The sequence below is a fragment of the Schistocerca cancellata genome, chromosome 2 (assembly GCF_023864275.1).
Source record: "Schistocerca cancellata isolate TAMUIC-IGC-003103 chromosome 2, iqSchCanc2.1, whole genome shotgun sequence".
In the NCBI taxonomy this organism is placed as follows: Eukaryota; Metazoa; Arthropoda; class Insecta; order Orthoptera; family Acrididae; genus Schistocerca; species Schistocerca cancellata.
The window spans coordinates 854,381,238-854,404,741 of NC_064627.1; the positions used below are offsets into that span (position 1 = coordinate 854,381,238).

At 40.5% G+C, this 23,504-nt stretch overlaps 1 protein-coding gene across 1 annotated transcript in view; it reads right to left on the reverse strand.

Moving 5' to 3' along the window:
• LOC126159319 (sialin-like) overlaps positions 1–23,504 on the reverse strand; it is a 196,829-nt gene that overhangs the window by 128,636 nt on the left and 44,689 nt on the right. Inside the window, exon 3 of the mRNA XM_049916507.1 lies at positions 4,663–4,911. Coding sequence (XP_049772464.1) covers positions 4,663–4,911 — 249 coding nt within the window. The remainder of the gene's footprint in view (positions 1–4,662; positions 4,912–23,504) is intronic.

Here is a 23,504-nt window from a genome sequence, read left to right on the forward strand (position 1 = left end):
AGTTTGAAAACTTAATAAACCACAGCATAATGTAGCTAGAGAGATAAAAATTGACACACATGCTTGGAATGATATGGGGTTTTATTAGAACCAAAAGGAAAACAAAGTTCACAAAATGTCCGACAGATGGCGCTGGACAGCAAAACAGCAGTGACTGCGCATGACAATCGTGTATAAAAGGAGCTGTAATGAGAGAGAGAATCAGATGCGCCAGCAGTCGCAGCATGTTGACGTTACCTGAAAAGGCGCTCTTAGTGAAGCTGTATAATCAGAATGGGGAATGTGGTAGTTCAGCGTTATGATCCTATCGCCATAGGAAGGGGATTCAAACGGGTAAAGGTCCGTTGACAAACGCAACTGTGGCGAGAATGATTTCGAAGTTCGAAGCCATGGGTTGTTTAGACAGTAGACCCCATAGTGGCCGACCAAGCACAAGGTGTAATGCTGCTGAGACAGTTCAGGAAGAAATGGAGACTGTAGCGGGTTCATCTATGCACGGGGAAGTCAGCGCTCATGCAGTCGCACGTCGCACCGGCATTCCATACACTACTGTTTGGTTGGCACTTAGGCGTACCCTCCGATGCTATCCGTACAAAATCCATCAGCATCATGAACTGTTACCTGGCGATTTAGTGAATCGGAGGGCATTTGCGGTGTGGGAGTTTCAAAAGATGGTGGAAGATGACGATTGGTTGTGTAACGTGTTGTGGACCGATGAAGCTCATTTCACACTCCGAGGGTCTATCAACGCCCACAGCTGCAAAATTTGGGCTACCAAAAATCCTAGAACTGTCGTGGAAACTCCATTGCACGGCGCGAAAGTCACAGTATGGGTTGGATTTACCACATCTACCGTTATCGGGCCTTTTTTCTTTGAGGAAATTCGTGATTCTGGTTTTGTAACTGCTACCGTGATGGGTGAGAGGTACGCCGATATGTTACAGAACCACATCATCCCCAGCCCGGCTGATAAACACCTGCTGGAACATATGATGTTTATGCAGGATGGCGCCCCACCCCATATTGAAAGATCTTTTGCGCGCGTTGTTCGGTGATGATCGTGTGCTCAGCCGCCACTTTTGTCATGCTTGGCCTAACAGGTTCCCAGACCTCAGTCCGTGCGATTATTGGCTTTGGGATTACCTGAAGTTGCAAGTCTATCGTGATCGACCGACATCTCTTGGGATGTTGAAAGACAACATCCAATGCCAATGCCTCACCATAACTCCGGACATGCTTTACAGTGCTGTTCACAACATTATTCCTCGACTACAGCTATTGTTGAGGAATGACGGTAGACATATTGAGCATTTCCTGTAAAGAACATCATCTTTGCTTTGTCTTACTTTGTTATGCTAATTATTGGTATTCTGATCAGATGAAGCGCCATCTGTCGGACTTTTTTTTAAACTTTTGTATTTTTTTGGTTCTAACAAAACCCCATGTCATTCCAAGCATGTGTGTCAATTTGTACCTCTCTATCTACATTATTCCATGACTTTTTGATCACCCGGTAAATAAAAAATAAAAACAAGGAGGAGTTGTTTGAGAGAAAGGGAAGTTGGTAGGTGTGTTTCTATATCTGAAACACGATGTCTGTTCGAACTTCACTCCAGTCACATACGACTGGTGCTACTATGAAGACTCAAATCACGTTTGCTTTAGATATGTGCTGTTGGTCATGAGTGTTAGTCACCTTTGGGATTGGATGTAGCGAGTTGATGTTCATCAAGAATCCCTTTACTACTACAAAGGTGCTATATTCAACAGCTCACTGAGTTTGAATGAGGTCATGCAATAGGGCTATGAGAAGCTGGATGTTCCTTCTGTGATACTGCAGAAAAACTTGGCAGGAATGTAGTCACTGTACATGACTGCTGGCAGTGGTGGCCATGTGAAGGTATGGCTGCAAGAAGACCGGGCTCAAGACAGCCACATGGCACTACTGAGAGGGACGACTGTCATTTTCAGTGTATGGCTGTGGCGCATCACACTGCATCTGCATCAGCAATTTGAGTAGGAGATGTCACCACAGTGACACAATTAGCTGTAACAAATTGATTACTTCAAGGACAGCTCCGAATAGACACCCTGTTGTGTACATTCCATTGACACCAAACCTCTGCCATTTGCGACTCCTGTGGTGTCAAACAAGAGCTCATTGGAGGAAGGAGTGTAGGCCTGTTGTATTTTCTGATGAAAGCCGGTTCTGCTTCAGTGGTAGTGATGGCCATGTATTAGTTAGGAGGAGGCCACGAGAGTGCCTGCAAACTCCCCTTCTGAGGCCTAGACACACTGGACCTACACTTGGAGTTATGGTCTGAGGTACAATTTCGTATGACAGCAGGAGCACATACTCTGACAGCAAATTTATACATCTGTCTAGTGATTCAACTTGCTGTGCTACTATTCATGAACAGAAGTCCAGGGGGTGTTTAACAACAGGATAATGCTCACCCACATACTGCTGTTGTAATCCAGTGTGCTCTGCAGTGTTGATATGTTGCCTTAACCGCTCAATCACCATATTTGTCTCCAATCAAGCATGTATGAGACATCATCGGACAAAAACTCCAGCGTCATCCACAAAAAGTATTAACTGCCCCTATCGTAACCGACAATGTGCAACAGGCATAGAACTCTATTCCACAAACTGACATCCAGCACCTGAATGACACAATGTATGCACATCTGCATGCTTCCATTCAACATTCTGACAGTTACACCAGTTATTAGTGTAATGGCATTTCACGTCTGCAATGGCTTTTCTCACACTTACATTGGCCTGTAAACCAGCCACATTAATCACTTAAATATGTTACCTGGACAAATGTATTACTGAAATTTCATTACTCTTGATGTTGTGACTTTTTTTCCTGTTGGTGTAGTTTTCAAATTAGACATTTCTCTTATTAATAAGAGCAATGTGATAGGGGAGATCTTCTGCCAACATGGATGTTACTGAAGACACAGTTCTGGTGTAGTACTTCTCTACTTCAAAGTGTGTTACACTGAAACGTATATATCAAATCAGTTCTGTGATTTTCTGTTCTGATGCAGACAACTTTTTGTCATCTATATAGCACACCATCATGTACAAAGTAAGAAATTCTTAGTTTTCCCTCACCACTGCTACCATACTTCCTTTTCACCAGCTTTAAACACCTGCTAGTATTCTGTCCTCTGTGGATTTGTCTCAGTATTTCCCATACTTCTTTCTCATACTTCACTGCCTTCAGCACATTCATAATCAACATTCCTCCTACCCATTTTTTTCTAAAATCACCAGCAACTGTGACACCTTATGTTAGCAATTCATTGTTCAGGGTTCATTAATCTACAAAACAGTGATAGAAAGAGCAAATATCCCAGAAACTCTTCAACTGCTTTATTTTGTTTTTTTACAAAATAATCACTCTCACAGATATGAATCTGAAACATGTATTCTTCTCGTATTGGACACTGCCACTTTAGTACATGTTTAATATTATAGGAAAGGGTGACATTAAATAAAATCCACAAATGAATTTTAAACTGAGTAAAATTTTGTACTCATCTGTATAATACTTGCAGTTCCAAATTCAAGGTTCATTGTCTTCTTTGTCTAGGGATGAGAAACAGGCTCTGGGTTTTATATTCACAGTAAAGAAGCTTTTTTTTATAATGAAACTTGCAATGGCTTATTTGACATTTCTGTTTCTTGTTAGAACACCAAAATTCACAGTGTAAACATTTTTCAAACTAAAGGGCACTTCTCTGTAAATACAGCCTTTTCACGATAAGCATAATTCACAGAGCACAAATATAAACATAAGATGCAATATTCACACATACATGTCGCCACCTACTGATTGATACAAACAGCATACTTGTTGCCCAAGTTACTTGTTAGATACTGACTCAATGATTGTCAATTAACTGGACTACTTTGGGTCAGAATTTGTTCTATATATTGTATAGCTAAAAACTCTGTTCACTACCCATCTCGACAAGTTTTTCCATCACATGTACTATTTTAGCCTCGTTACACTAGTTTTAACTTCCTGGCATTGTACAACAATTAATTCACAACATTTCTACTTCTACCCAACAACACTTACAGCAACAGTGCCATATACAGTCTAGTATGCCAGTAAATCTTTTGCAACTCTTACTTGTTTTTCTGTTTGAGAATGTAACTTACTGCACTGCCATCATTGTTATGTAGTGATACCAATGTCTATTACCAGGGTAACTTTTCTGCATAGTGATGGTCACCATTGTTTCACACGTATGACACTTCTTCCACATGTATCAATAACTACTGCTATTCACTCTCATGGTATGTTCCCTAAAGTTGCCTTGCACATTTCAACATCATTCCACTGCCTGGTTGTTGGATCTGAACACTGTGTCATGCCACTGTAGGTCACTTTCAAGCTTTCAGTTTTCAAATGTACATCACAGCACGTGAAAGGCAAGGTTCTGGCTTTGAGCCCTAGTCTGGCACAGAGATTTAATCTTCCAGAAGTTTTGAACAAAATCCACACTCCACTGCATAGTGGACGATTTATTTTGGATTTACATGTATTTTCAAATAACAGGTGGGAGATTAACTTATGAAGTGGTACTGGCACTTTTTGATTAGCTCTTGTACTTACAAGTAGCCTTGTACACACTTACCGAGACTGCTCCAACTGTGATGCGTAGTACAATGAAGGCTGGCAGCCCCGCTCGTGCAGCGGCCGGTGCAGCTAATGAGAGCAACCCTGCAGCCAGTACAGCAGGCCCACACACATATCGTGCACCGAAACACTCAGAGACCCAGCCCCCTAACAGCTGTGTAGCCACATAGCCATAGTAGTAGCTGGACAGAGCTTGTGCCTGGTCAGCCGCATTCCATTCCAGCTCCCCGCCACTGGCTGGCTCACTCTGCAGGAATAAAATTGTTGATGGTAAAACAACGTAAATTTTTTGAATAGAAGAATAAACAGTACATTATATTTGCTTAGCCAGCTGGCCAAAAATGCTGGAAACTGTTTTACCAATTATAAATTATGGGATAGAACTGTGGGGATGTGCTGCTGCTGTGTATTTTAACAGAGTAGTGGTGCTACAAAGGAGGACTGTTAGGCTGATACACGGGCTAAGGTACAGGTAGATCTGATGATGTGCTCTTCTCAAAATAAATAGCTCTCTGTCTACTCCTTGTTGAGTCATAGTAAATGGCTTGTGGTTGTGTTTCGAAATACTAACCACAATACAAAAAATATGCAGTGTTATTTCAAGCAAAGAATGAAACTGAAAACACCAGACACAATCTATACATCAGTGGCTTGATTTTTTACTACAAATTGCCAGATTCTAAAAGAACACATACTGAGGACTCATGTAAAACAATATTAAAATCATTTCTTATAAGTAAATACACTCACTGAAAAAGTTGTAAGCTCCTTAAAGATCCAACTTTATAATATGAAACAAAATTGTGCATGACAGTAAAACATGAAGCTGGTATAAGATGTAGATTTTTGTAAACAGTAAGAGAAGACAGAATATATGAAAGTATCAGTAGAGCACAATATAAATTTGCTAGAAAAAAAAAAAAAAAAAAAAAAAAAAAAAAAAAAAAAAAAAATAAGATGGTAAATTGTGAAAACAGTTACATTTATATAAATGATTTTATGAATTAACTTTTGTACATAAATGCAATATTATGTACTGTACAATGTGTCATTATTATTAAGTATTGTAACAGCCTGAATATTTTTTATTCTTCTTCCAAGTCAGTGACATGAGAGCCCACATGCCATACCACCAGGGCCGATTCTGTGGTGTCAGTGCTGATATTGTGGTAATGCCCTGGTGACTGACAAGCTTTCGCCAACCAGATCAGGTGAGTTTATCTACAGCAGATCGGGAGGATGCTTGCTCTTCGGTTACTGCATTTGGCAAGCATCGGATCAATCTTGGAGAGACTGAAGTTTTCCACAATACTTCCCCTTATTTAGGACCTCTGTATCCCTTTGATGTAATCAGGTCATCTGGTTAGAACAGCATGCACACATCTATTATGTTTAGGTGCTCCAAGGTGGATGGAGGATCTGTGACAGTGCAAATAAATCAGTGACACACAAATATACCCTTCACCGTGCTGCAATACTTGACTTAAGATGTACAGCAACTTGTTGGATGTGCTTATGGACAGATACAACTAAGCATTGGCCTGTCAAGTCAACAACACTATGTCCATCACAATGTCAATCATTGTAGTAAAGATTTGTCCCTATGTGAAGGCTACAGGTGACTCCACTAAGTCTCGCAGGCTGATCTCCACAATGAACTGTAGCCATGATCAGCAACCCTGGAACTCCGTAACAGAGCTGTCATATGCCAACACCGGACATGAACCACTGCTGCCTGTGGCCACAGCTTATCACAATGCAGAAGTCCATCTCACTGGCAGTGAGCAGAGGTTGCTGATTGAATTGTGCTTGTGACCGGCAGCAAACTTCAAAGCGCCACCCAGGGTGTCAGTCAGAAACTGTCTCAGCACACCAGCTCCTGTTGTGTCCATTGGTGGGGTCACAATACCCTTCTACCCAATAAACCAATAAACACTTTGGTGTCAATTATACCTTCATCTTATTACCCCCTAAATGGTTAGGACTAGGGCTCAGGGAAAAGATTCATGAAGACAAAGTCTTTCAGTTGTTGAGAGAATTTTTAACAGTAATTGTGTTAAGAATGAGCCAAGTATGGATCAGTTACAGCAGTAAATTGCTGGGCTCAAATTAGAAAATCAACAAAATTTAAATTCAGCAATTGCAGTTGCAACTGCAACAGTATCTAGTGGAGATGAAAAAATGGAAATCAAACCAACCCCCCCCCTCCCTCCCCACAGGTATCACATGTGTCAAATCCACAAGTTCCTGTGGTTTCACCACCAGTGGCAATAGCAGTTAATCCAGTAGTAGACTTTTCATTGAGTAATTTTATACAATCTTTTACACGATGCTTGAATGAAAATGTGCGCACGTTTCTACAAAATGTTAGAGATGTTGGTTGTATGTGGCTGAGTAAATTTTAATTGAATATTACTCAACTTAAATTATTTGGTGATGCCAGGAGGTATGTTGAATCAGTAGATTCACTTACAAGGGCTTCCTCTTTCAAAATCCTTGCGTGTGGATTGGTGGAATGGTTTGCACACAAAAAAAGGTGTTACTCTGTATTGGGATAAGTTATCTACATTGAGGAAAAAACCTGCTGGAGATTTTGAATCATTTTCACACTGAATCTGGACAAAATAATGATATCCCGTTACATGAGGCAGATGTGCATGCAACTGATGTCTTTATAACACGGGTTGATCCTAGAATAGGAAATGAGATAAAATTAGGGTCCCCTGATACATTACAAGTAGTGGTATAACTTGCTCTACTAAGGAAGGAGGCAAACCAATTTGTAACAACTGCAAGCCAAGTGACAAATGCACACCATGTCTGTGTAACTGGTGCCTCGTGTAGTTGCTGCTACAGTGGCGCATGAGTGCTGAGAGCTGTGTTGCACACATTGCCAAAAAATACATCATATGCAATAGGCATGCCCTAGTTTGTGATACCAGCATAACATGTGTCAAGTGTTAAAGAGATGCTCGCAGAGGAAATAACAGAGGATGATATTTTGGAAATATATCAGGAGCCAGAGTAGCCACTGCCCCAAGCTCCCACTGACTCAGATTAATCTGTTGAGGAACGAAGGCGTAGAAAAGGTCGGAAAAGTGACTTTGAATCATGAATGGGATAACAAAAATGTGAAGTTATTATGGGATAACAGTGCACAGGTTAATTGCGATGACCACTGTTTCTACATGGCGTTGTGTTTGGCGCGTCTGCCTAGTAATCAAGAGACTTGAGTTTGAATACTGGTCCAGCAAGAATTTTCACCCCTCCACATTGATTTAAATTAGTGCCCACTTGCAGCCGATGCTTGTAATTCTTTTGTGTCTTAAGAGTTTATTATTTTCTCCCCTTAGTGACCAGCATGCCTTGCCGCAGGTTCGCTGTCATCTGAGTAGATTGGTAAGTGAAATAATAAGCCTAGAGATTATTTTGAAGATTGGCTAAGTATTATTTGCACTTACAGGAGATGTACAGTCACAGGAAAATCCAGATTATGAATTGCTCCTAGAGAGTGATTTACAGTGCTGCATTTGTGGTACAGTTGATTTTGGTTGTGTACTGCCTGAACAGGTGACCAAGAATTTCTGTTTGGCAGTGACAGTATTATACAGGCGTGAGAAGGGCAGGAAAGGATTCACACTATCATGCTCAGAAGACTGATGCATTTCAGTGCTTAAATCAACTGACTGCAAAACTACATGCAGTGGGATGTGAAGGATTCTCTCAGTGAAGTTCAAATCCAAATATCACAAACTCACTTATTCTGGTCGATCTGATTTCCAGGAATGAGCTGGTCAATGAGATGCAAGAACACATGAAAAGAAGTATATGTCAACAGGCTGAACTGAATAAAGAAACATTTTTGCCAGTTAATATTGATGATATCCAAGTGCACATGTTTAGCAAGTACACAAGAGTTACTGGCAAATGACACTGTGAACTGGGAAGACAAGAGAAAGAAAAGGAACAGGAGGAAATTAAGGTGTAATATGTAAATAACAGAGATGTCACAACTCTCGTAAAACAGAAATTACAGGAAAAGTTGATGCATTTGGCCAAGGATAGAAAGTTCAGTTGGTAAATCACGTGGGTGCTTTCACACGTGGCTCTGCCTTTGATCGTGTACACCTTCCGGGTTACAGGACTAGAGTAGGTGGTGGTGGGAGGGTGCATGGGACAGGTTTTACACCGGGGGCGGTTACAAGGGTAGGAGCCAGAGGGTAGGGAAGGTGGTTTGGGGATTTCATAGGGATGAACTAAGAGGTTACGAAGGTTAGGTGGACGGCGGAAAGACACTCTAGGTGGAGTGGGAAGGATTTCATGAAAGATAGGTCGACAGACACACAAACGAACACAAACATACACACAAAATTCAAGCTTTCGCAACAAACTGTTGGGTAAGTCTTTCCGCTCCCGGGACTGGAATGACTCCTTACCCTCTCCCTTAAAACCCACATCCTTTCATCTTTCCCTCTCCTTCCCTCTTTCCTGATGAGGCAACAGTTTGTTGCGAAAGCTTGAATTTTGTGTGTATGTTTGTGTTCGTTTGTGTGTCTGTCGACCTGCCAGCACTTTCATTTGGTAAGTCACATTATATATATATATATATATATATATATATATACAGGGTTATTACAAATGATTGAAGCGATTTCACAGCTCTACAATAACTTTATTATTTGAGATATTTTCACAATGCTTTGCACACACATACAAAAACTCAAAAAGTTTTTTTAGGCATTCACAAATGTTCGATATGTGCCCCTTTAGTGATTCGGCAGACATCAAGCCGATAATCAAGTTCCTCCCACACTCGGCGCAGCATGTCCCCATCAATGAGTTCGAAAGCATCGTTGATGCAAGCTTGCAGTTCTGGCACATTTCTTGGTAGAGGAGGTTTAAACACTGAATCTTTCACATAACCCCACAGAAAGAAATCGCATGGGGTTAAGTCGGGAGAGCGCGGAGGCCATGACATGAATTGCTGATCATGATCTCCACCACGACCGATCCATCGGTTTTCCAATCTCCTGTTTAAGAAATGCCGAACATCATGATGGAAGTGCGGTGGAGCACCATCCTGTTGAAAGATGAAGTCGGTGCTGTCGGTCTCCAGTTGTGGCATGAGCCAATTTTCCAGCATGTCCAGATACACGTGTCCTGTGTCTGTTCACTTCACCATTAAGAAAAAATGTTGCTTCATCACTGAAAACAAGTTTCGCGCTGAAAGCATCCTCTTCCATGAGCTGTTGCAACCGCACCGAAAATTCAAAGCGTTTGACTTTGTCATCGGGTGTCAGGGCTTGTAGCAATTGTAAGCGGTAAGGCTTCTGCTTTAGCCTTTTCCGTAAGATTTTCCAAACCGTCGGCTGTGGTACGTTTAGCTCCCTGCTTGCTTTATTCGTCGACTTCCGCGGGCTACGCGTGGAACTTGCCCGCACGCGTTCAACCGTTTCTTTGCTCACTGCAGGCTGACCCGTTGATTTCCCCTTACAGAGGCATCCAGAAGCTTTAAACTGCGCATACCATCGCCGAATGGAATTAGCAGTTGGTGGATCTTTGTTGAACTTCGTCCTGAAGTGTCGTTGCACTGTTATGACTGACTGATGTGAATGCGTTTCAAGCACGACATACGCTTTCTTGGCTCCTGTCGCCATTTTGTCTCACTGTGCTCTCGAGCGCTCTGGCGGCAGAAACCTGAAGTGCGGCTTCAGCCGAACAAAACTTTTAGAGTTTTTCTACGTATCTGTAGTGTGTCGTGACCATATGTCAATGAATGGAGCTACAGTGAATTTATGAAATCGCTTCAATCATTTGTAATAGCCCTATATATATATATATATATATATATATATATATATATATATATATATATATATATTTAAAAAGAAAGATGATGAGACTTACCCAACAAAAGCGCTGGCAGGTCGATAGACACACAAATAAACACAAACATACACACAAAACTCTAGCTTTCGCAACCAACGGTTGCCTCATCAGGAAAGAGGGAAGGAGAAGGAAAGACAAAAGGATATGGGTTTTAAGGGAGAGGGTAAGGAGTCATTCCAATCCCGGGAGCGGAAAGACTTACCCTAGGGGGAAAAAAGGACAGGTATACACTCGCACACACACACATATCCATCCATACATACAAGACACAAGCAGACATTTGTAAAGGCAAAGAGTTTATATATATATATATATATATATATATATATATATATATATATATATATATATATATATATATATTATATTCATATATATATATATATATATATATATATATATATATAATAGAGGGAAACGTTCCACGTGGGAAAAATATATTTAAAAAGAAAGATGATGAGACTTACCAAACAAAAGCGCTGGCAGGTCGATAGACACACAGACAAACACAAACATACACACAAAATCTAGCTTTCGCAACCAATGGTTGCCTCGTCAGGAAAGAGGGAAGGAGAGGGAAAGACAAAAGGATTTGGGTTTTAAGGGAGAGGGTAAGGAGTCATTCCAATCCCGGGAGCGGAAAGACTCACCTTAGGGGGAAAAAAGGAGGGAAAAAAGGACAGGTATACACTCGCACCCACACACATATCCATCCTCATATACACAGACACCCTGTGTGTATATGAGGATGGATATGTGTGTGGGTGCGAGTGTATACCTGTCCTTTTTTCCCTCCTTTTTTCCCCCTAAGGTGAGTCTTTCCGCTCCCGGGATTGGAATGACTCCTTACCCTCTCCCTTAAAACCCAAATCCTTTTGTCTTTCCCTCTCCTTCCCTCTTTCCTGACGAGGCAACCATTGGTTGCGAAAGCTAGATTTTGTGTGTATGTTTGTGTTTGTCTGTGTGTCTATCGACCTGCCAGCGCTTTTGTTTGGTAAGTCTCATCATCTTTCTTTTTAAATATATATATATATATGCCTTTACAAATGTCTGCTTGTGTCTGTGTATGTGTGGATGGATATGTGTGTGTGTGCGAGTGCGAGTGCGAGTGTATACCTGTCCTTTTTTCCCCCTAAGGTAAGTCTTTCCGCTCCCGGGATTGGAATGACTCCTTACCCTCTCCCTTAAAACCCATATCCTTTTGTCTTTCCTTCTCCTTCCCTCTTTCCTGACGAGGCAACCGTTGGTTGCGAAAGCTTGAATTTTGTGTGTATGTTTGTGTTTGTTTGTGTGTCTGTCGACCTGCCAGCACTTTCATTTGGTAAGTCACATCATCTTTGTTTTTAAATATATTTTTCCTTCGTGGAATGTTTCCTTCTATTATAACCATATCATTAATTTGAACCCAACAATTACGTTTGTTATTGTCGCCTTTGCATTTCGAAATCTTTCCTGTCGTCTTATTTCTCTTTTTTCTCTTTATTTTCTCTTTCTGTTTTTACCAGTAGTCTCACTTTGTATTCACCCCCCTTTTACCGTAATCTACTATACAATTTTATCCCGCCATATATATGCTCAACAATACGTAACCCACTTCCCAACCATAAAGGCCCAAACTCTTTGCCTTTACAAATGTCTGCTTGTGTCTGTGTATGTGTGGATGGATATGTGTGTGTGTGCGAGTGTATACCTGTCCTTTTTTCCCCCTAAGGTAAGTCTTTCCGCTCCCGGGATTGGAATGACTCCTTACCCTCTCCCTTAAAACCCATATCCTTTTGTCTTTCCTTCTCCTTCCCTCTTTCCTGACGAGGCAACCGTTGGTTGCGAAAGCTTGAATTTTGTGTGTATGTTTGTGTTTGTTTGTGTGTCTGTCGACCTGCCAGCACTTTCATTTGGTAAGTCACATCATCTTTGTTTTTAAATATATTTTTCCTTCGTGGAATGTTTCCTTCTATTATAACCATATCATTAATTTGAACCCAACAATTACGTTTGTTATTGTCGCCTTTGCATTTCGAAATCTTTCCTGTCGTCTTATTTCTCTTTTTTCTCTTTATTTTCTCTTTCTGTTTTTACCAGTAGTCTCACTTTGTATTCACCCCCCTTTTACCGTAATCTACTATACAATTTTATCCCGCCATATATATGCTCAACAATACGTAACCCACTTCCCAACCATAAGGCCCAAACTCTTTGCCTTTACAAATGTCTGCTTGTGTCTGTGTATGTGTGGATGGATATGTGTGTGTGTGCGAGTGTATACCTGTCCTTTTTTCCCCCTAAGGTAAGTCTTTCCGCTCCCGGGATTGGAATGACTCCTTACCCTCTCCCTTAAAACCCATATCCTTTTGTCTTTCCTTCTCCTTCCCTCTTTCCTGACGAGGCAACCGTTGGTTGCGAAAGCTTGAATTTTGTGTGTATGTTTGTGTTTGTTTGTGTGTCTGTCGACCTGCCAGCACTTTCATTTGGTAAGTCACATCATCTTTGTTTTTAAATATATTTTTCCTTCGTGGAATGTTTCCTTCTATTATATATATATATATATATATATATATATATATATATATATATTTTAACGGATGTTTTGTTTTATAAGAATTGCAATATCTAGAGTCTCAGACATGATAGAATGCTCAAATTTGTTTTAATTTACTCTTAAACATATAGGCTACTTGATAAAACAAAAATAATGATGGCTTTTTAACATGGTTATTAATTATAGTAGATTACATTAGAATTATGTACAAAGATAGTGTACTTACGACACTTATGTATAACCCAACTGATTGCTTGAAACATGGAATTTTTTGAGTAATTTTGTCTTTTTAATAAACATTAATGCTGATTCAAACTGTTTTTCCACTTCATCCAAGAGCTTTCAGTTCTTTTGATACAGTCTTTTTTGAAGTAATACATTCTTCCAGTGCCGCTTAATTGAGGTGCGTCTACTACACAGACTATGTGCTCCAAAGGCACTATGCAAGAATCTTCTCTTTCAGGCCAATAAAATGATGCCGCTGGTCCTGAAGGATGTAGAAACAGAATTTCTGCATCTTCTTCATCATTGAATATTGCTTTTACCAGTCCAAAGTACCAGTTACCATCATAATTTGCAGCCACATAGCTATTTATGGATGGTTCAACACGAACCCAATCAGAAGAAGAATGGAAAGAAAAGACTAAAGAGGGTTTTACACTATCTGTAGTCCTTCTAATTTCAAGGTTGTTTGTTGGAAGTGGTTTGAAGTTATGAAAACTTCTTGTTCCAGGAATGGTTCGGGTTGCTGAAAAATGTTTTTCTTGTTTTAACCGTAGCAAATCAGCTTCTTTTTTGTCAATAATGTGAAAATGAATGTTTTCAATATTTTTTCCACAAAACTTGCACACATCGATTGCTGTCATTATTTGTTCTTCGTCTGAAAGCTGTAGACTGGCTTTCCTTAAAATTCTTTTAATAGTTCCTCCTAGGCCATCACAAATTGACTTCCCATGACTTGTTGCAAAAAAGAGTGTTGGGCCTTCAAATTAAAGTCTCTCAAGTGTTCAGTCAAATTTTTAAAACTGTTTCTATTTTTGTACTGCCCAGCACAACCATCTGTAAAGTAGTGAACTGAGTCAATGTCAGTATGATGTAATAACAGCCACTTTGTAATTTCTTTTTGTACAAAGTTAACAGAACCAGTGTCATGTTCTTGGTCATCACTAATAAAACAATGGTTGGAAACAAAAACATTGTTTTCCTCATTTCTTAGAAAAACTCCAACTGGGTGTAGAGTACAACCACCTCTATTCCAGTGGTAACTTTGGATCTCATTTTGTATAACAAAGTAATAATTTTCACTGAAATCCATCACAATAATTGCTGTTTTGGGTGGTGGGTCTTCTTTCAATCTTTTAAAGGCTGCTGATTGGGATTTTGCTATAAACGAGTGCGGGGTGAGCTTTTCCAATGACCTAACCAATAAAGAAATGTAGTCTTCAACACTGATAGACTTTGATCATTTCTGCCCTGTCTGTGTTAACCCACTGACTGATTACAATTTCTTCTTCTAAATCATAATCTTCACTTAGTTTTTCAGTTAAGTACTCAGCTAGTGCAGTATTTGCAGGACAGCTTACGCAATGATGTAGCATGCAGTTTTGGTTTTCCGTGTTGCACACAAGCATCTTAATTAGGTCTTTATAAGATTCTTCAATTTTCACAGCATCCAGTAATAGTTTAACATTCTGGTGGATACTGCACACACATACAGTGTGTGTGCCTGCAGCACCAGCAAGGATACACCATTTAGGTCTCAAGAAACAAAATTTTGAAAATTCTACTTCTACCTCAGGATTATCCCATTTGAAAGAATAATAGAGTTCTCTCAAGTTACACAAAATGAATCTTTTTTGCATGTACACATTTTTTGGAACACTTACTTTGTCTTTTGTTCCAGGTAGCACTCTGGAACTTTCATCCTTTTCATAAAAATCTGTTACAAGTCTTACTGTATTTTCAGAAAGAGTTTTACCTTTTTTTGGACCAGGAGTTTCCAAAATACCCTTTTCAGATTTTAGCTTTCTAGCTTGTCGCACCATGTACTCACTTACATTAAATTCTTTCATCACTTTATTTTAACTCCAAGAATCTGGAGCCAAGGTCAGAATCTCGATTTTTCTAGACCTCCCAACAGATGAAATCTTCTCTTTCATAAGAGAAATCATTACATCAAAATCCTTTGCTTTCTCAACCACACTTGTATCTTCTTCGTCATCATTATAACTTGGTGCATCATATTTTAATGCTTTTGAAACCCCCTTTTTTGCAGTCTTTTCAATACTGCTAACCTTCCTTTTAAAATAAGACCCTTTACTTTGTTCTGACAAGCCATGAAGCTTTATCGGTGTTAAACCTAAATTATAAAGAGCAATGTTTGTTTGTACGTGGAATTCATTTCTGGATTCCAATGATTCTAATTCAACCATGACTTCATCATCTGTTTCACTTTCATTGACTTCAACTCTTAATTTTTCCTCACAAAAGTTACGGCATGTTGAGCAAAGCTTTTGTCCAGGTTTTATGCTAATATTTCTTGTCAGTAATTGTTTAGAAAGATCCAAGCCTACACTTCTCAACGATTTTTTGATGGGCTTTTTGTGTATTTTAGTGGGTCTACACATGTTGTTTGATACTTTTCAAAAACATTTAAAAAGTAGTAGCTGTGGTGTGAACATATATTCTTAAATTCACACAGATCAATTCCAGATCGTAAGTGGATCAAATCTTTTTCTTCCTCACTCAATTCAGATACCGGTTGTAACTTTTTTGAAGGTGTGTAGGTTGTTTGGAAACAGTCAGATTTTTTAAATAACCCTACGCTACAGGTTTGAATATCTGACATACTGATTTCACTCTTGGTCTGATTACTGTTCCGGTTACTTTTATAGCATATTGGAAAAGAATCTCTGTAAACTAAGTAACGGTACTTACTGAAAGTTCGAATAAACTTAATAAAATACTATCCAAGCACTATTTAACACTGTAATAATTTTTTACTTCAAAACACAGGAGTAACAAAACAAAATCCAAGCATACATTGTTACTCCAAGAAGACAAAAACTTATTTTCGGTGTCTAAGTCACTTGGTACTTTTTATTTTTAAAATATAATTATTAATTATTTTAAAAATTAGATAACTATTAAACAGGTTAAAAAGCCAACATAATTTTTCTTTTATCTAATAGCCTATACAATTAAGAGTATTCAAAACAAATTTGAGCTTTCTATCAGGTCTGAGACTCTAGATATTGCAGATATTTTTGTAAAAGTAAACATCCGTTAGCTTAAAAAAAAAAAAAAAACTATAAGAGATAGAGCAAAAATATTTTACAAGTGCTTTCAGGACGATAAAAGAAGTAATTGTACCACGTTTCATCAAAATCTGACATGGTTGGTGTCAAGGCCTGGGTGACTTGACATGGAATGACCCTCATGACACAGAACACTTCACGACTTCATCCAAAAATCTCAATAGTTGAAGAAATTTTATTAGAAACAACGCACTGTCCCCAATCATTGCCGACAACTGAAAACTGTTGACCTCGTCAGTCATATCCATACCTACCAAAGACATAAAAAAACAATTTACCAAAATTCACACATGACGAACAGAAAAAAAACTACAATAACATCAGCATAACAAAACTAAAATTGTTAACTCACTGAAAAATATTCTGCTGAAAGCACAGTCACAACCGATACCACACACGTGCAACGCTACCACGAAAATGAACCCCATACGCCACATAACACGCTACCCATAAACACATCACCAGAGAGAACCACCGACCGCAACAATAGGCCACCTGTACAGACGCCACACACGCAAACTAAACCTAAAACATCACCTAACACACAACACGTAAACACACCACCAGAGACCACCACCAATCACATCAAAATGACACCTACAAACATCCCACTCTCACAAACTAAATTCCGCGCTGTCGTGATGTCAACACCACAACAGCCTTACGTCATGGGTCAAAGCCGACAGGTGGGATCAGACACTTTGGTCAATCCGAGACCCTCACCATTTTGTGCCAATTCATGAAAAGCGACTTAAGATTCACAGAGTATCAAATGATACATTGTCCTTTATAGCAAATGTTAACTGACATGGTAAAGTTGCTACGAAACATGTTGCCAATAATGAACTACAGCCTGGCCAGTATGTTGCTTGCATTTATGATGGAAAATGGCGGATAGGAAATATCTGTGGAGTTTCATGTGAAGAAAAAGATGCCTTGATTAATTTCATCCATCCTCATGGAGCTGCTCAACCATTTCATTGGCCTACTAGAAGAGACATATACTGGATCCCAGAACAACAGATAATTGCAGTCATACCAGTCCCAGCTGCTTCAATGATGGGGCGATAATACAGTTTGCTGGAAGCAATAGTTTTGGACATCAGCAAAAAATTTAAAACATTTAACAATTGAAGAATTCTGTATTATGGCTTGGGAACTACAGAGAGACCCAAAAAAGGCTTGGGAACCTGCTCGATATTCGCATTCTGGCTTGGGAACCTGCTAGACACCCACTTTCAGGCTTGGGAAGCTGCAGTAAAGAAACCCACCAGTGGCTGACCTTGCATGGTTATCGGGCTTGGCCCCCTGGCGATGGGGTTACCAGTCTTGAGCTTGGTTGTGGCATAGCCACCATGCACCAACACAAGGATTTTATGAATTACCGAAAAAGTCAATAGTTTAGGCCAATTTTTTGCACCTTGCCCAAAGAGACACCAAAATGAAAATAAGTTTTTCTAATAGAATAAAATGTGCTCTGTTGAATGGTGTTAATGAATGTAATGTTGTAGGTGACCATTTTGAGATACATGACTTTGAACACGGATATATTTTGATACATTCATGTTTTTTGGCAAATTTACAGGATGGTAGCACAGTAATTAAACACACAAGCCAGCCAAAATTTTTGATATACTAAACACCCAGACAGACAGTAGTTTGGCAAAAGACCAGGTCCATAGCGCACTTCTCCACTACTTATGCCTCGTTAAACTATGGGGCAAATTTCTTGCGACATGATTTGTTGCCCACTTTGAACTGACATTATGCCAAATGCATTGCTTTCTGAACTCTACATGCAACATTTGTGTGTAGAGCACACAAAGTTGTATCACTATACTCAGAAGCAAGAGTCTAGCTCTTTTACATTAGGAACAGTGGAATGCCAAACTTGACGATTTCTTCAGGACTTTTCGGTCTCTGTAAAAGTAGTCTTCACGAAAATGCCTCTAGCACCTCAACCAAGTTACAGGTGAGCCTGAAACTTTGCATAAGTTCATGTGGGGCCCTCAAGTACATCTTGTACAAATTTCATCAAAATTGAAGATGGTCAAGCTAGGATCATCTTCTAAACTGGGACACCTGACATGGAATGACCCAGCTGTGAGGACAGGTCATGAGTCGTGCTTGGGTAGATCAGATGGTAGAACACTTGGCCGCGAAAGGCAAAGGTCCCAAGTTCGAGTCTCGGTCTGGCACACAGTTTTAATCTGTCAGGACGTTTAATTTAGTACCGTTTTTGAAGAACATCAGGATTTGCCTGTTACAAATCTGAGGCAATATGAGACTTCCACTGGAGATTTTAGGCCGATCATTTGAACATCAATATAATACCACATTATTTGCAACCTGTGGCTGAAGAGAGCATTAGAGAGCAGTTGGAATTGGGGATAATACAACCATCATGCAGTCTCTGGTCTTTGCCTAATGTCGTTGTCCTGAAATGGACACAAGTTGGAGAAAAACTTACCAAATATGTGTTGACATGTAAGCTTTGAATAAAGCAACAACTTCAGACTCATATCCTCTCTTCAGAATGGATGAAACACTGGACCGCTTAGGAAATTGCTAATATTTCACAAGATTACATATGCATTATGCCTATCATTTATACTCTTCACCCCAGCAGATCATGAGAAAACTACATTTTAGTACCATCACAGCATTATGAGTACAAGAGGATGTCATTTGGATTATGAAATGCACCCACAACATTTCAATGGGTTGCGGATTTATTGCTGAGGGGCGGAAACCTTCCATGTGTCTGCTGTATCCTAATGACATCATTGTGTTTTCCAATTCCCTTGAGGGGCATGTGCAATGATTAAGGGCTGTCCTTTCACGCATATGAAATCAAATGCAAATTTCCAGAACCACATGTTAATTATTTGGGCCACATAATTTTGGTCAATGAAGTTCAACTCAATCCATGGTTAACTGATGCAGTAAAATACTTCTGCTGCACCCTCCTCCCACCACCCCGTCCCATCCCGTCTTCGTAATGTGAAAGAATTACAGTTATTTCTCAGTTTAGCAAACTATTATCATCATTTTGTGCCACAGTATGTCATTATTGCCAAACCTCGTACCAAATTGTTAAAGAAAGGAGTAATAATCATGTGGTCCCCTGAGTGTGGAACAGCAATACTCAAATTAAAAGAAATCCTAACACAATCAGCTGTTTTGGCATACCTTAATTTTGAGATATCACTTATACTCTCCTGTGATGTCAGCAATTTTTCAATCGGCTGTGTTCTTAGCCAAGTACAAAGAGAATTTGAATGCCCTTTTGGGTATGCATCTAGGCAATTAAATCCAGAGGACAAGAGAGAAGGCGCTATTAGCTCCAGTGTATGAAGTGAACTATTTTAAATGCTACATGTAGGGGAGAAAATTTACCATTGTGATTGATCATGCCACCATAATGTGGCTTGTTGAGCCTAAAGGACTCTAGTAGCAGGTTGACTAGATGGCCCTTAAGATGCGCGAGTGTGATTACTCACTAAGGCACAAGCCAGCAAAGCTACATCAAAATGCTGATGCCTTAAGTTGAAAAGTTCAGTATGTACAGACTGACAAGGTCCTAATTTCTGGCCCAGAGACAAGGCAGTAAGATCACACAAGCAAGAAATCTGCTGCACCCCCAGACTTTTGCTGATAAAATCGTTTGTCATAAAACACCCCACGGCAATCGGCTTGTTATTCTGAAATCCCTAAGAGAAAGAATTATGCAGCAGTCACATGATTGTGCCACAGTGGTAAAAAGATAACTACTGCATGAATTGTATCAAAGTTCTGGCTGCCTACTCATAAGCAGGATGCTAAAAATTATGCAGTGTCCTTCTCACCATGAGCACAAAGAGCCAAATACATAAAACCAAAAATGCCCCTCCAAACTCTTCCAGAAGCCACTAAATCTTTTAAAATGGTTGCTCTTGACATTGTGGGACCATTCCTAATTTCATCTCAAAATAATAAATATGTTTTATCATTATTGACCACTTTTACAATTTCTGAATTATGGGGCCTTCAGCAGATAGGAGTGCAGAAACACTCAACAAAGCTTTCGTGACACATCTTATTTTGCTGCAAGGAAGCCCTGAAGCCATCATAACATGTCAAGTGAGCAACTTCTTATCATCTCCTTTCATGCAGGTTTGCAAGTTATTAAAAATCAAGAAATCCATCCAAAAACCAATGGCTAAGTAGAGCATGTTTACAAGTCTGTTCTCAAAACACTGTTTTATTATGTGAATCAAAGCCATACAGACTGCCCCAGTTCATCGTGTCTACAAATAATGAGAGAGAGCATGAATCTATTGGCTGCACTTTGTTCAAGATGGTACAAAGATGCAAAACATGTTCACTATTCAAACTAGAAGTTGCCCCCACATGTTTATGCACCAGCAGTAAAACAGCTGTCCTGACACCTGATAGCTGTCTGGGCTCAAGTACAGCAAAGCATTGCTGCAGCTGTCACCAGGACAAGTTAGACAAAGACAAGAGAATGTGAGAATTACCAATTATCAGCCTGGGCAATGGATGCTGCTCAGGAACCTGCCTGTAAAATGGGGTGTGGTGTCACCGCCAGACACCACACTTGCTAGGTGGTAGCTTTTAAATCGGCCGCGGTCCGTTAGTATACGACGGACCCGCGTGTCGCCACTGTCAGTAATTGCAGACCGAGCGCCACCACACGGCAGGTCTAGAGAGACGTACTAGCACTCAGCCCAGTTGTACAGCCGACGTTAATAGCCATGGTTCACTGAGAATTACGCTCTCATTTGCCGAGACGATAGTTAGCATAGCCTTCAGCTACATTTGCTATGACCTAGCAAGGCACCGTATTCAAGTGATATTGAGATTCTATTAATGTATCATCAAGAGCGATGTTCTACAAATGTGGATTAAAGTTAAGTATTCCAGAAGCAACGTACTTTTCTTTATAGCATTCATTACGTATCCTGTTTCAGACCTCACGCCAGCCTGCGTGAGTTTAAGCGCGTGCCTTTTGGCTTCCTCTCATTGTGTCTAGGCTGTCTTGTCTAGACACAACATATTTGGCGACGAGTCTCCAAAAGGGTCTTCTTCTTCTTCTTTCTACTTGCTTACTTTACTTGTGTAATGGCTTCGCCACATTCTCCAGATGTACTGTCCGAATTTTATTGCTTGCAGAATCAGCAGACGCAGGCATTATTGGATGCCCTTGGACAGCTCGTCCAGGGACAACGTGCACTGCAAAACGATGCGGCCACCGCCGCTTCATCGCTACCGCAGCCACAACACGCAGTTGCACCACCGTTTCGTCCGTTCAAGGCGGAATTGGAAAGCTGGACGGAGTGGTCACGCCAATTTGGATTCCATATCGCCGCCTACAGAATTCAAGGTAACGAGCGGCAGCCTCACTTATTATCGTGTGTCGGCGTCCAGACGTACAGAGTGATAGTGAAATTGTTTCCCCGACGCGACGTAGCAACTCCGTCCTACGAAGAAATTTTGTCTGCATTGGATGCCTATTTCAAAGAAACAGTCAATGTAGTTGCAAAAAGGTATACATTCTTTTGTACAAAACGTATGGCCAGTCAGACTAATCGGGAGTGGGTTGCAACTTTGCAAGGCCTTACAAGGGATTGTGCTTTTGAGTGTGAATGTGGACTCCCTTATTCAGATACAATGGTACGTGATGCAATTGCACAGAACGTTTCTGATGTTCGTATACGGGAGCAGATTTTGAAACTAGTCAATCCCTCCCTTCAACAAGTGATAGACATATTGGATTGGCAGGACACATCGACTTTGCTCAGGAATCATTTGCAACTTCGCCAGCCATGTGTCACATTAACCGGCCCGCCGGGCGAGCTGCATGGAACCGTAAACAGCCCTCGCACTCGTCCGCGCAGCTGCTGCCTGGCCCTCCGCCACGTGTCCTGCGCCAGCATGCAAATGCAGTGAAATCATGCCCGCGGTGTGCTACTAGACATTTGCGTGAACCTTCGCCCATGGAAATTCATGTCGTTAATGCCACTCCGCCCAGTGCTACTCTCTCTAACAGTGACTGTGTTCGTCCCACAAAAAGTGTACGTCAACATGGGGTCCTCCCCACGGCGGGCGGAAGCCTTATAACACAACCGTTCGCCGATTTGCAGGGGAGGAATGTGGTGTCACCGCCAGACACCACACTTGCTAGGTGGTAGCTTTTAAATCGGCTGTGGTCCGCTAGTATATGACGGACCCGCGTGTCGCCACTGTCAGTAATTGCAGACCGAGCGCCACCACACGGCAGGTCTAGAGAGACGTACTAGCACTCAGCCCAGTTGTACAGCCGACGTTAATAGCCATGGTTCACTGAGAATTACGCTCTCATTTGCCGAGACGATAGTTAACATAGCCTTCAGCTGCATTTGCTACGACCTAGCAAGGCGCCGTATTCAAGTGATATTGAGATTCTATTACTGTATTATCAAGAGCGATGTTCTACAAATGTGGATTAAAGTTAAGTATTCCAGAAGCAACGTACTTTTCTTTATAGCATTCATTACGTATCCTGTTTCAGACCTCACGCCAGCCTGCGTGAGTTTAAGCGCGTGCCTTTCGGCTTCCTCTCATTGTGTCTAGGCTGTCTTGTCTAGACACAACATGGGGCATCACTAGGAAGTTCACATCTCTCTTGGAAGATCTCTACTAAATAATATGCTTAACCCACTAGTAAATGCAGAATTACAGTTGCCACACCTGGTAGCACTTTGACCAGCTAAAACTTTACCACGAATGAAATGGCAGTGATTGGCAGAAATCAGCTGATTCAGAGCCTCAGACCCATAAAAAACAGCCACACACCCCAAAATTGCACCCCAGTTGGCAGTGTACTCCTAAGCACTTGTATCTTTTAGTTACATGCTATTCATATGTACACTCACTTCTCAGCTTTGGAATTCTTTTCTGGGGAGCAAATGCACAAAATATGGACACAGTTTTCAAACTACAGAAAAGGGCTATAAAAATAATAACAGAAATAGTAGTCAAGTTCATGGTAAAGATTCAAAACCCTGGGGATTTTAACCATACCACATGAGTACATTTACTGATGGGTTGTACACA